At 37.9% G+C, this 14,185-nt stretch overlaps 1 protein-coding gene across 1 annotated transcript in view; it reads right to left on the minus strand.

Moving 5' to 3' along the window:
- Positions 1-14,185, minus strand: part of SPON1 (spondin 1) — a 322,856-nt gene that overhangs the window by 227,981 nt on the left and 80,690 nt on the right. The window contains exon 4 of the mRNA XM_087921181.1: positions 9,934-10,067. Within this exon, the coding sequence (XP_087777307.1) occupies positions 9,934-10,067 (134 nt within the window). The remainder of the gene's footprint in view (positions 1-9,933; positions 10,068-14,185) is intronic.

Consider the following 14,185-nt stretch of genomic DNA (forward strand, 5'->3'; position numbering starts at 1 on the left):
CAGCTTTTTGACTGCATTTTTGTGTTCATCCAGGCGGGTACTTATTCTTCTATTGGTCTGTCCAATGTATGTGGCCGGGCATGATGCACAGGGGACCTCGTATATGCCTTGGTTTTCCAGGTCAATTTTATCTTTGGGGTTTCTAAGGATGGCTGCTATTTTTCTGTCTGTTTTGAAGGCAGTCTTGATGTGATGCCTGTATAGCATCTTACTGATTTTGTCTGTAGTGCCTCTTATGTAGGGCAGGACTGCTGTTCCATAGGTCTGTTCATCTTCTAGGTCTCCATTATGTCTCAGTGTGTTTTTGTGGATCAAGCCGGTGATTTTGCTTTTGTGGAAGCCGTTGGCTGTCAGTACTTTAGTCAGGGTGCATAGTTCAGTCTTTATGTGTGTCTTGTCTGCCAGGTGTTTGGTTCTGCCAATTAGTGTTTTGGCCATGGAGTTTATCTGTGCTGGGTGGTGGAGGGATTGGGCATTGAGGTAGCGGTTGGTGTGTGTTTTCTTCTGATACATGGTGTGTCCTAGTGTGCCATCTGTTTTTTTGTAGATTAGTACATCTAGGAATGGTAGTTGTTTGTTTCCGTTTCCATGGTGAAATTGATTTTGGGGTGTGTGCTGTTTAGGTATGTTAGGAAGTTGTTTAGGTTTTCTTTTCCGTGGGGCCAAATCACAAATGTGTTATCGATGTATCTTAACCATAGTTTGGGTTTGTGAGTGGCATTAGCCAGGGCTCTGGATTCGAATTCTTCCATGAACAGGTTTGCAATGACAGGTGACAGTGGTGATCCCATAGGGGCTCCTTCAATTTGCTTGTATCTTTGTCCTTTGTATGTGAAATATGTGTTGGTTAAGCAGTGTTCTGCTAGTTCCATGAGGTGTTTAGCTGGTTGGTATTTATTTTTGATGATTTCTAGAGTTTCTTTTATCGGGACTTGAGTAAATAGTGAAACCATGTCGAAACTTACAAGCAGATCTTCATTTTCAACGTGTAGATCTTTGATCATTTCCAAGAAGTGGTATGAGTTTTGTATATGTGAAGCTGCTGTTTCAGAATGGGGCTGTAGCCGTTTTGCTAAGTGTTTAGCTAGGTTTTGTAGTGGTGGTCCTCTGGAGCTGAGTATGGGTCTGAGAGGTATGCCTTCTTTGTGTATTTTTGGGAGGCCGTATAGTTTGGGGGTTTGGTTTGGTTCATTATTCACTCAAGTCCCAATAAAAGAAAATCTTGAGACTTGAGTGAATAATGAACCAAACCTCCAGCTCAAACACACCCCAACCAGGCATCCAGATGAAACCTAGATTTCTAACAAATGATAGCTGTCCATTTACTCGGAGCCAAGCTGCACTAAAAACCTCCAATACAGGAACACAATGTTGCCATCCAATCAAGACAAAAAAAGCCACAAAACAGACAGAAGATATTAGAAACACCAATCAAGCAGAACACAGCAAACTCCAAGACCAATAAACACAGACCAAGACTCCCAACCAATCAGGATGAAGAAAAAACCATTCTGGCACAGCAATAGGCTAGCCCCAAATTTAAAACTGTAACAATTGTAAAAGTCTAACTCACAGACGAACACAATACAGAAGCCTGATGATGGCAGATGAGATTCTGCCGAAACGTTGCTACAACTTTAAAAGCACAACTATAATGACGTGGGAAAATACCCGAACAAAGCTGAATACCATACATACATACATACATACATACATACATACATACATATTCCAATGGCTAGTATCAAAATTCCACTTTTTTTTTTTTTAGGGTAAAAAGTTCAAAGTTTAAAACATTCCTCAATTATCCCTGATTTTAAGTGAGGAGGCGAATGCAATCTTTTTAATTCTTGGTGTGATTTCCATATTCCACAATACGTATTGTAAAAAAACTATTTCCCCACCAAATCTGTATATGAAAATAGAAACGATAGCATGTTAAAAAAAAAACTGGTTTAACTCATTTTTACAATCTGCTTTTTTATTGGAGACTGCAGTAAAAAACTAATTTAAAAAGTGTGTGTGTGTGTGTGTGTTGATATATCCAGATATTTAGTTGTTTTACTAACCCAAACATGAGTTCTGTCTGGTTGAGAAATTTATTCAGACCTATTGTGCTCTCCCCCTATCAATTAGAGACTATACTAACCACTGAACAAATTTTAAGTTTATCGATTGGAAGATGCAATTGCTCTGGCTGACAAACTAAAACCCACAACACAAATGTTACACTCTATGAAGAACATAAGTTTTCCAGGAATATAATTAGGCTCCTTCTATTACTGGAATCACAATAATATATAAAGGGAAAATGTAGCCTCTCGCTCTTTTGAAAAAAAATATTAACGCACACATATATACATAAGCAACAACAGAAAATGCCACATGATTCAGCAACAAGGAAAATATTTTGTTTTAGAACTTAGATGTGTGTGTGTGTGTGTGTGTGTGTGTGTGTGTGTGTGTGTGTGTTATCTTAAGTTTTCATAGGTATTTGTATGTATGGTATTCAGCTTTGTTCAGGTATTTTCCCACGTCATTATAGTTGTGCTTTTAAAGTTGTAGCGACATTTCGGCAGAATCTCATCTGCTATCATCAGGCTTCTGTATTGTGTTCGTCTGTGAGTAACTAAATCAAATACAGATGAAGCTGATAGAATAAGATACCAAGTCACTAACATACTATGCACAAGCAAACCACCCAAAAGCAACTTACACAAAAAGGAACAAAAGCCCTGCAAGCCCTAAGGAACGACAGCAGCATAATCATACTTCCAGCAGATAAAGGTAATGCCACAGTAGTAATGGATAGAAAAGATGATGAAACAAAATTGACAGACCTACTCCAAGACTTCATATACAAACCCATAAACATGGACCCAGACCAAGACTCCCAACCAATCAGGATGAAGAAAAAAACCATTCTGGCACAGCAGTAGGCTAGCCCCAAATTTAAAACTGTAACAACTGTAAAAGTCTGACTCACAGACGAACACAATACAGAAGCCTGATGATGGCAGATGAGATTCTGCCGAAACGTTGCTACAACTTTAAAAGCACAACTACAATGGCGTTGGGAAATACCCGAACAAAGCTGAATACCATACATGTAAGTACCTGCAAAAACTTAAGAAAATATATATATATATATGGATCTTTGGTTGTTCGGTTTTCTCCCGCGTAAGATTCAAGTATCTAGGCAACGCTTCGATGAAGTCTCATTCATCATCTTCAGGCTTCTGTCTCCGGCTCTGTGCTTCTCAGAGTAATGTGAGATTGCAGCTGCTTCCTCCTTTTAACTGCCAGTGGGGTGGGACTTGATTGGGTGGGGGCTTGGCTGTGTTCTGATTGGGTGGGGTGTGTTCTCATTGGTAGGGGTTTGGCTGTGTTCTGATTGGTTGGGGGTTAGCCGTGTTCTGATTGGTTGGAGCGTGTTCTGTTCAGGTGGGGGCTTGGTTGTGCTCAGGTTAGTCTTAGTTGCTGGGGATTTGAGCTGGTGAGTTGTGATCTTGCTGTTTGGCTTCTAGTTCGTGGTCCTGCTGCATCTTCATAGTGGGTGTCGGTTTGCTTCATGTATGGCTCAGAGGGGTTTGAAGTGGGTAGTGATGCAGCTGCAGTGCAGCTTCTGGTCCATGGTCGTGTCTCATTTTCTGAATGGGTGGGAGTCTGTTTTCTATATGGAAGTGTGGTGGTGGCATCTTGTGTGGCTCTCATGGGTGTGGGTCTGGTGTCCTTCTTCATGTTAGGTACTCGTCTGTTCATGAGGGCGGGTTTCCAAATGGCTGGAAGGCGGGAGGTGTCATCTCGTTTGTTCATGCTGTGTGGGCATTTTTCTATCTCTATGGCTTCTCTGATTATTCTGCTAATCACCTAATCCAAAAAGAAACCCCAACCAAAATCCAAGACAGAGAACAAGAAAACGGCAAAGCCCTCCTCCCATATATAAAAGGCATTACAGACAAAATTAGCAAGATCCTCCAAAAACACAACATCAAAACAGCATTCTGCACAAACAGAAAAATATCCACCATCCTAAGAAACCCCAAAGACAAAATCGAATTAGAAAACCAAGGAGTATACGAAATCCCTGCACTGCCTGCCCTACCACATACATTGGACAAACTAACAGAAGAATAAGTGCACGCATTGAAGAACATAAGAACTCAATCAAAAAGAAGAAACGACTCTCTTCCCTGGTCCAACACCTCAAAGCCACAGGACATGAAATTGATTTTAAAAATACCAGAACTATCGCCAAAACCAAACACTTCAACAGCAGAATAATCAGAGAAGCCATAGAGATAGAAAAACGCCCACACAGCATGAACAAACGAGATGACACCTCCCGCCTTCCAGCCATTTGGAAACCCGCCTCATGAACAGACGAGTACCTAACATGAAGAAGGACACCAGACCCACACCCATGAGAGCCACACAAGATGCCACCACCACACTTCCATATAGAAAACAGACTCCCACCCATTCAGAAAATGAGACACGACCATGGACCAGAAGCTGCACTGCAGCTGCATCACTACCCACTTCAAACCCCTCTGAGCCATACATGAAGCAAACCGACACCCACTATGAAGATGCAGCAGGACCACGAACTAGAAGCCAAACAGCAAGATCACAACTCACCAGCTCAAATCCCCAGCAACTAAGACTAACCTGAGCACAACCAAGCCCCCACCTGAACAGAACACGCTCCAACCAATCAGAACACGGCTAACCCCCAACCAATCAGAACACAGCCAAACCCCTACCAATGAGAACACACCCCACCCAATCAGAACACAGCCAAGCCCCCACCCAATCAAGTCCCACCCCACTGGCAGTTAAAAGGAGGAAGCAGCTGCAATCTCACATTACTCTGAGAAGCACAGAGCCGGAGACAGAAGCCTGAAGATGATGAATGAGACTTCATCAAACGTTGCCTTAGATACTTCGAATCTTACGCGGGAGAAAACCGAACAACCAAAGATCCACATACAAATACCCACGAGAACCTCAGAAAACATATATATATATATATATATATATATATATATATATATATATAGATAGATAGATAGATAGATAGATAGATAGATAGATAGATAGATAGATATATATATATATAGATATAGATATAGATATAGATAATAAAATTATAAAATTATTATGGTAATATTACACTACTAACTAGAGCATACAAAACATTTGCTAGACCAATACTTGAATACAGCTCATCAGTCTGGAACCCACATTATCTATCTGATATTAACATAGTTGAGAAAGTCCAGAAATATTCAAGAAGAGTTCTCCACTTCTCTACTCGTTGCAGAATACCTTATGCCACCAGATTCGAAATTCTAGACCTAGAAAACCTAGAACTATACCGCCTTCAGTCTGATCTAAGTATAGTATATAAAATCATACATTGCAATGTCCTACCTGTCAATGAATACTTCAGCTTCAACCACAGCAACACAAGAGCAATCAATAGATAGAAACTCAAAGTTAATTGCAACAAACTTGATTGCAGGAAATACGACTTCAGCAACAGAGTGGTCAATGTCTGGAATACTCTACCTGACTCTGGTTTCTTCCCCAAACCACAAAAACTTTAACCTTAGATTTTCTACTGTTGACCTCACCCCTTTCCTAAGAGGTCTGTAGGGAGCATGCATAAGCGCACGAATGTGCCTACCGTCCCTGTCCTATTGTTTCTTTTATTTTTCTTATATGTAGCCATGTATTCATAACTATGTGTTTACTTATACCTATTATCTTGTAAGCAATTAATAATACATCTGGAGGGCAATAATTGAGGGAAAACTATGCTATGCTCATGATCAAGCTTCCAACTGTAGAATTAATATTCCCCTGAAATTATTAGTGGATTGTGTTCTATATTACAAATCTATCAATAATTCCACAAATAACACTGATTCTTCCATTCAGAATAAAAAAAAAACTATTAGTAACACTGATTATATTGGGAAAATAAATGCCATCTGTTCGTTGTCCTTGAAACAGTGTCCCACTGAACTAGAGAACATTTTGTTGACACCCATTCTGTGACAATAAACTCAGGATTGCAGGTTTTTAAAAAGGAAAAATGGGTCAATCATTCTCCAGCAAAGACATCTTAAAGGTTTTGAATGTTATCATTAATTATCCAGAGTTTTATTTTGTAAGACACAAACCAACGAGCATCCTATTTATTACACTTCCTTTCTCTCATCACTTTTCCTCAAATAGAAGCAGAAGAAAACCATCACCGATAAGCAGACTGAAATAAAATTAAACATCTGTTTATAAAACAAACCAGAGGACCACTGACAGCTGTAGCGGAATGGCAAATGTTCCACAGCTGCCAGGCTCCTAAATTAACCATGATATTCATTTACAAACAGCAAATAACTAGGAAGTGATGGAGCTCTGCCTTTTTACTGCTTGCAATGCAGATGAATGAAGGATTCATTTCAAGAGGGGATCGAAAAGGACAGATCTGTAAAGGCCAGAGTTTGTTCCCATTAAAATCAACTTAAAACTCCTTTGGTGTGACTGAGCTTATAAATCAGATCTTAGCTCTTGATAATTCAGAGAATTTATCTTGCTCTTTTACAATGATTCCCACTGTTACTTCCCTTCGAAGTCTTTCAGTGCTAACCTAGATATAATTGTTCACCTCTGGAGATACTGAATGATTTTAAAATGTTGAAAATGACAATTTGTGAAAAATAAAAAACCATTAGTTAAGAAATATGCATATACATGAGCTGTGCTTTTACTTTTCTTTTGTTGCTTTCCAGATATTCATGTACATTTATTTAGCAGAGCTCCTAATTCCTTCCCAGTGAGCACTTATGCTTCAATAATAAATAGGAGCAGCATGACAATATGCTTGAGTTCTTCAGCACTGTAATTAATTAAAGAAGGGCAATTTAGCACGATCATCATAATCAGCTACTCAATATTTTTAGAACAACAGTTTCCAAGAAAACATGATTAAATTCTGAAATTTAGTAAATTGGTGTCTGCTGGACCTCACAAGCTACTTACTATCATTTAAATACTTGTATATCTATATCCCTTTAAATATATGAAGGGTTAATAATCTTTATATTATCAAAAAAGTAATTGGTTTTCTTCGGTGTAAGTTTTCATACCTGCTTAGACAATTAGTCTCACTTGCTCTTCTACCCTGCAAAGTTACTACAAGCCTCAAAGTAAGCCAAGAATAAACTTAGAAACCTAACTTGTTTTCTTAATTAACTTAGTGTGTTAGGTTTTAGAAATGTTCATCAAATCCCCATCTGGAATTGTCATGTGAACTTCATAGACAGTTCTTTCAATTTTATTGCATTTCAACTGGTTGAAATAAGAAATCTATAATAATCACCTGGTTAAAACAAATGAATCAAACTAATGAATTTATCAAGCTTTTGCTAGCAAATATATTTGGTGAGTCACTATAAGAAGTTGTTTTTTAGGGAATTAAATAAAATGACTATGAAATTTGTTTGGGCAGGAAAAAGAACAAGGATAAAATTGAGTGCACTACAAGATAATAGATGCAGAGGTGGATTTGGACTCCCTGCCTGGGAAATATATTATAAAGCCTTAATGTGGATCAAAGATTGGGTCAACTTAAGGAATAAAAGAATACTAACCTTAGAAGGGCATGATTTGCAGGTGGGGTGCTTAGTCCTTTATGATGTGAAACTGATATTTGAAATACAGTGAAAACCAAAACAAAGGAACCCATCATTTGCATTAGTCATTCCTCATCCTATATTACACATGATATGAAGGTGATAGTGATGAGGTGACCAAAAAAATGTTGTTGTCTTTAGCCTTAGGATCTACTCCATTCCTATCCTCATTGAATATGGAGTTTCACAGGGAACCTTCACAAACTTTCCATTTCCAAACTTTAGCCTTTATGTTTGGAAGGCAGTAAAGTCATAACTTCAGAAATGTGCTAGAAAGAGTAGGTCAAGGTGTCCTTACATAAAGGCAATCATTGAACCTCAAGCTTTTAAAATATCTTTTCATTACCAGCTGGTTCATCTTCCACATCCAAAATCTCAGGGGAGGGACAATTAACAATTTAATATTGAAGGAAATACTATTTGGGGAGCTGACAAAGCAAAGCTCTAAAAGATCTTCATGGTATTAACTTCTGAAGCCTGCATATATTTTGTTTTGCAAACATTCAACTTGGTGTTCCAGCTGCACAGTTCCCCAAAGGATTGTGACTTTTAAAAATGCATGTAAATGATGTTCTAAATCTGCCAAATCTCTAATTTGGCAGGTTTTATGTCCTTTTCAAGTTTTTCAACCGTCACATCCAAAAAGAGACACATGAACAAACCAGAAAAGGAATATTTATGCTGAAAGAAGCAAATTCTGTACTTTGCCTTTAAAAAAGAATAAAATGTTCTTTTCCAGTTTTACATGTGCACAATTTCTACCAAGACCAGGTTTTCAAATTACATTGTGCCAAGTATAATTTGACATTTTAGAAGAATACATTATTGGAAGCAAATCAACAAACACAACACAGGTTTCATATATGATGGAAAACTGAAATTAATCTGGGAATAAATGTATAATATTTTAATAAATCATGCTATACAAGCACCAGATGGCTAAAATTGAAATCTCAAGTGCTTTTAATTTAAATACCTCATTTTAAAAGCTCATAACTACTTTCAATAATTATTTAAGAGTTTAAATAAATAAATTATAAGAATGCAGTGAATTGAACTCAATGATATCATTTTGCTGATGGAAGCATTTTATCCTGAATCAGATAAGCCAAAATCATTCTCTGAAGACTTCTGATGTCTCAAATGCCTACTGTGGGATCTCTCAAGACAGCTAAGTAGATTTTGAAGAAAACTAGAGCTGGGGGGTGGGGGGGAGTTCCAGTTTGCAGGGACAGATTTTGCGCAATGGAGGGTTATTAGAGAAGCCAACTTGACCCACCAGTGTCTTATTATAATAGTCACAAAATTAGATGCCTCACTGAAGTGTTGAATTCTTGGTTGAAGTATGCTTCCTCTGAGTTACCTAATCCTACAAAATGGATTGATGCTTATCAAAGTTATACTGATAACTAATTATACTGTTATACTGAGTATAACATCATGACTATGTGCCAACTACCCATGAGTCAGCCTTTGACCTCAAGAAGACATATGCTTATTCTATCAAGATGGGTATACCTTGATTTATGCTTCAGAAATGTGTGGCTTATTTCTTCCCCATCACTGCACAAGTTTTCTTCATTTTAGCTAGACTCCTTTCAATCAGGGTTCAGGCTAGGTCTTGGGATTGAAGCAGCATTTATCACATTCATGGATGTCCTCTAGTGGATGTTAAACCTCTCCATGCCCCTTGAGTGATGTTATGTTTGGAGATTGTTTGGGTCTGGATAGGGCAAAAGGGGCTCCAATTCAAGTCTAGCAAGACAGGGTGGCTATGGGTATTTATTTGGAGATTTGAGAGACAAGATTCTTCTGGATGGGGTGGCACTACCTCAGACAGATCTGGGGATCCTCCTAGACCAGAGTTGGGGAACTATGGATCTTTTATGATTGTGGTATAGACTTCAACTCCAAGAATTCCTGAGCCAGAGGTAGCAAAAAATCTACATATGCTCATGCCCCCATCATAACATTATTAGAATGGAATCATATGGACCATGCATAAATTGTATTATACAAAAGATAACGTGTATGTGTTTGTAGTAAATTTTCTGTATAAATATTTCCCCAATGTTTACAGGCATTCAGAGCATTAAACCTCGAGAATGATTGCCTCTGAGGATCTCATAATACAGCTAAAGTGAGGCTAAAATTGGTGTAAAGTCATAAAGTACAGTATATGCAGCAAACTATGCTTTCAATCATATATTTAGACCATAAATTTACTTACTTCAAAATTACACAGCCTGTGCCCAAAGAAGGAGCTGTCCAAAACACCTGAATGCGAGTCCTCCTCCTTGGTGTACTCTCTGTCACAGCCACAGGACAATTACTCATGAACTGTGTTTCTTCTTCATCTATAATCTATACATGAAGAAGCAAAAGGTTAATAGAAATACCACCACCTATTTAGAAAGTGAATAAAGGTTCTTGACATTAATATACATACATATACATACATACATATACATACATACATACATACATACATACATACATACATACATATGAACTTCTGGACCGTAAGGAAAAGGGGAAATTGAGGTAAAACCCTCAAAAGAATGCTGGATTTTTTTCCAAAGGGGTGGGGGACAGCTTTGCAGAAATCTGATCTGTAATGTGTCATTAAAAGTTAAATTCATTTTAGTAATTACAAGAAGAAAATAATACAGTATGCATCATTGTTCTTATCTGAGATATAGGAACTGGCAGCTATGGCTAGAATAATACTAGCCACAGAGTATAATATGAAAAGGCACACTATAATTCTTCTGAACTCAAGGTTCTGTAATACCCACCAATCTGATATAAATTATATTTTCATCTATCTATGACACCACTGTCTTTTTTTTACTAGTGTTTGAGTTAAGATGTATAAATCCTCCATTTATAGAACTTGCAACTGGTAAATAAAAAGAGAAGAGAAAGAGCATTAGCTTATCTCCTTTAAATAAAAAAACAACACCAGCTTCCATATCATATGAATGCAGAATCTAATAGCATTTTTTCAGTTTTACAGAATTGTAGAGAATGAGGGCTATTGAGGCTATTAAAACCAACTCCCTACTTAGCTCAGGAATCCAAACTAAAGCATCTCCACAGATGCCTACCCAGCTTCTTACATTTATGTATCTAGAGTATATATCACTCTTGGCATCTGAGGAGAAGGGTCGTTTTGTTTTTAACCTTGATTTAATTGCTGAATGTGAGCTGCCCAGAATCATTCCATGAAATGGGTCACCATGTAAGTTCTTAATAAAAAAAATAAAGTGAGGTATGAGGTGTGAGGTGTGAGGGGAGGCAAGGAGAGGAGAGAAGATAATAAAAATGACACAAACTTCCCTTACTTTTAAGAAGTTTCTCCTACCATTAAATGCCATCCTGGAACTTAAAACCATCATTCCATCTCCTGTGGTCTGGGATAGCGATAAATGTGATCTGACTATCCATCTGGTTCTGCTGCTGATTTTTGAATTATGCAATTATTTCTGCCCCAGACATCTTTTTCTCATGCTAAGCATATCTAATTTATTCTTACTGGTTATGCCAATCAGGCTGAAAGTTTGTTTACTCTCTCCTTTCTGTTTTAAAATTGCCATTTTATCTTTTGCACAGGTTTCAAGGTGAAAAGTATTTAACAAAACATTATCAACTCTAAAATAACAACCGTAAAAAGTGGCATAAGACTAATAAACAACAAGCCAAAAATAGTAAGACTGATTCCCAAGGATAAGAAACATATATCCTAGGAAAGAGCAGCTAAATTCAGGAAGCTGGTATTGGGTTTTTTCCCGTTTAAGGAGATACATCAAGATTTGGATACAACCACAGAGAAGGAGTTCTCTTTTCTAGCCATGTATCCAGGGGTGGGATTCTACCAGTTTGTACCTATTCGCTAGAACTGGTTGTTAACATTCTATCTAAGCAGTTTGGAGAACCGGTTGTTAGAAGAAATTACTGGCCTAGTCCTGTAAGGAAGGCAGGAAGGAAACATTCTGGGATTGCTTACAGAAACTGTCTCTCCGTTAACCCCTATTACATTCTTGGCAGGACTGGACTTCCTGTCTCAGGAACTTCTCTGGAGTGTTTTCCCCTCCTTTTCTGGTACTTTGCTTGTGTGGAGTGACCATTCAAAGTTACAGTGGCACTGAAAAAGTGACTTATGACCATTTTTCACACGACTGTTGCAGCATCCCCACAGTCATGAGAGGCCAGGTGAGGAGATGCGTGCCTCGATGTGAGTGATATTGAGTTGGCCACGCCCAGCCAATAACATGACCACCAAGCCATGTTCACCCAGTTACATGACCACAAAGCCACACTCAACTAAGCCACGCCCACAGAACCAGTTGTTAAAAAACTTGAATCCCACCCCTGCATGTATCTTATAAGAAGGTGGAGATAATCTCGGAAAGTTATTTTTAGAGAGGTTCAAACTGCCTCAAGTTTTAAGAAGCAAAGCTTTAATTGATTTAAGAAGCAAAGATTTAATTGATTTAGAAATTTAAAAGACAGTCTGACTGTATTTGCATTTCTGCATTTGAAATGTAGTCATTGCTTTTTGCTCATGCTGTGGATAGTTGATTTAAACATCAAAAATACACTATGAAAAACCAATACAATAATAATTGAAAAAAGCTAGTGGTAAAAGTGCATTATTATAACAGAGCTAAGATGACCTTGTATCTGCTCCATGTTATGAATTAAAAGAGCAGTTTTAACATAATGGATTCAAAAGAAATAGTAGGTGGGAGTCTTGAAGCCACTACAGAAGATCATAATAAATATCATGTTAATGTTAATACATATTAATGTTCAATAGTTAATTTTGAAGTTAATAAATATTAACATATAAATGCTAATAAATATTAAATATTATCGGAAGCAGTCCTGTTTCCTCTAGACAGTCTGGATTACAACTCCTGTATAAATGAGCATTAAGGTGAGAGTCAGGGGTTTTCGCACCAGAAAAGGCAATTATGCAAATATTCAAGAATGATTCAGCTTTAGGTTCACCAAGCATTCACTGAACTGTGAGAAAAGCAAGAAGAAAAAGCAAAGGGTTTTAACCACTGCATATAAGCGGGAGTCTGCATCCTTATGTTGGCAATGGGCAATCAGTTCTTTCATTTGGTGTCATTCTGATTTGCCATAAAGATTCTTATCTAGCCTATGAGTCTTCTGCCAAGGTCTTAACATAGGAAGTAAGCTGAGTATGGTCAGGATGTCTGTGGGATTGTACATTCTGTAATGTTCAGTAGTCTTTGTTTAATGGCCACTCATTCAGCAAAGTTCAAGCTTACAACAATGCTGAATTAGTGCTTGTTACAATTAGTTCTCATACTCATGCTATTGCAGAGTCCCTGCAATTAGAATAACAGAGTTGGAAGGGATCTTGGAGATCTTCTAGTCCACGGCTGTCAAACTCACCACATCATGTTGCTGTCATGTGATGTTTCATGATGTTTCCCCATTTGTGGAGTTGGGGTGGACATGGCCTGTGCAATGACACATCCAGCCCACTGGCCACCAGTTTGACATGGCCTGTGCAATGACACATCCAGCCCACTGGCCACCAGTTTGACCCCCTTTTCTAATCCAATCGCCTGATCAGGCAGGAATTTCTATACCATTTCAGACAAATGATTGTCCAGCCTCTTCTTTAAAACTTCCAGTGTTGGAGCATTTACAAGTTCTGGAGGCAAATTGTTCCCCCTGATTAATTGTTCTAACTGTCAGGAAATTTCTCCTTAGTTCTAGGTTGCTTCTTTCCTTGATCACATGATGGTGATCTAGGTGCTCAATGTCTGCATCGCAATTACAATGTCTCATCATCCTACGGTCACGTGATTGTAATTTGTAATCTTCCCAGCCAACTTCTGATAAACAAAGTCAGTGGAGAAGCTGGCAGCAAGTCACATGTAGTAGCCATACGAAGTCCTCCCTTAATCCATTCAGTGCTTGTTTAACAATGACAATCAAGACTGCTGGAATTAAGAGGCACAGCCATGTAGGTTTATTTTTATTTATGACTGGATCTCTTAACAGTGGAGTTTCATGTCTCAATTAGCATAGTTAAGTGAGGATTACCTGAGTTACAACAGTCAGACAACATGCCTTAGGTTATGGGTGTAGTAACTGAACAATATGTGAAAGATACCAAGTTTCGTTGATGATTTCATCCCTACAATTTATAGACCCATTCATCCTAACAGAAGCATAGACAAAAATGTCAGTGGTTTTGAGTGTTGATTCATAGATATATGAATTAAATAAGATTCCCTATATCCAAGGTAGATTATCTTCAGAAAGTGAGCTGAAGATAAAGGCAGCCTAGGTGACTAAGTAATTCCCAATTTTAACCCCATTTTCTTTTTTAAAAAATATTCAACAATGTTGTTTCCATGCTCATTCTTTTATTTGGAATTGCCATTCTTTGTTCATACAGTTATTTTTACAGGGAAACTATACAATATTCTTGG

The sequence above is a fragment of the Pseudonaja textilis genome, chromosome 1 (genome assembly GCF_049901715.1).
Source record: "Pseudonaja textilis isolate UNSWEBS1 chromosome 1, rPseTex1.2, whole genome shotgun sequence".
Taxonomy (NCBI): Eukaryota; Metazoa; Chordata; class Lepidosauria; order Squamata; family Elapidae; genus Pseudonaja; species Pseudonaja textilis.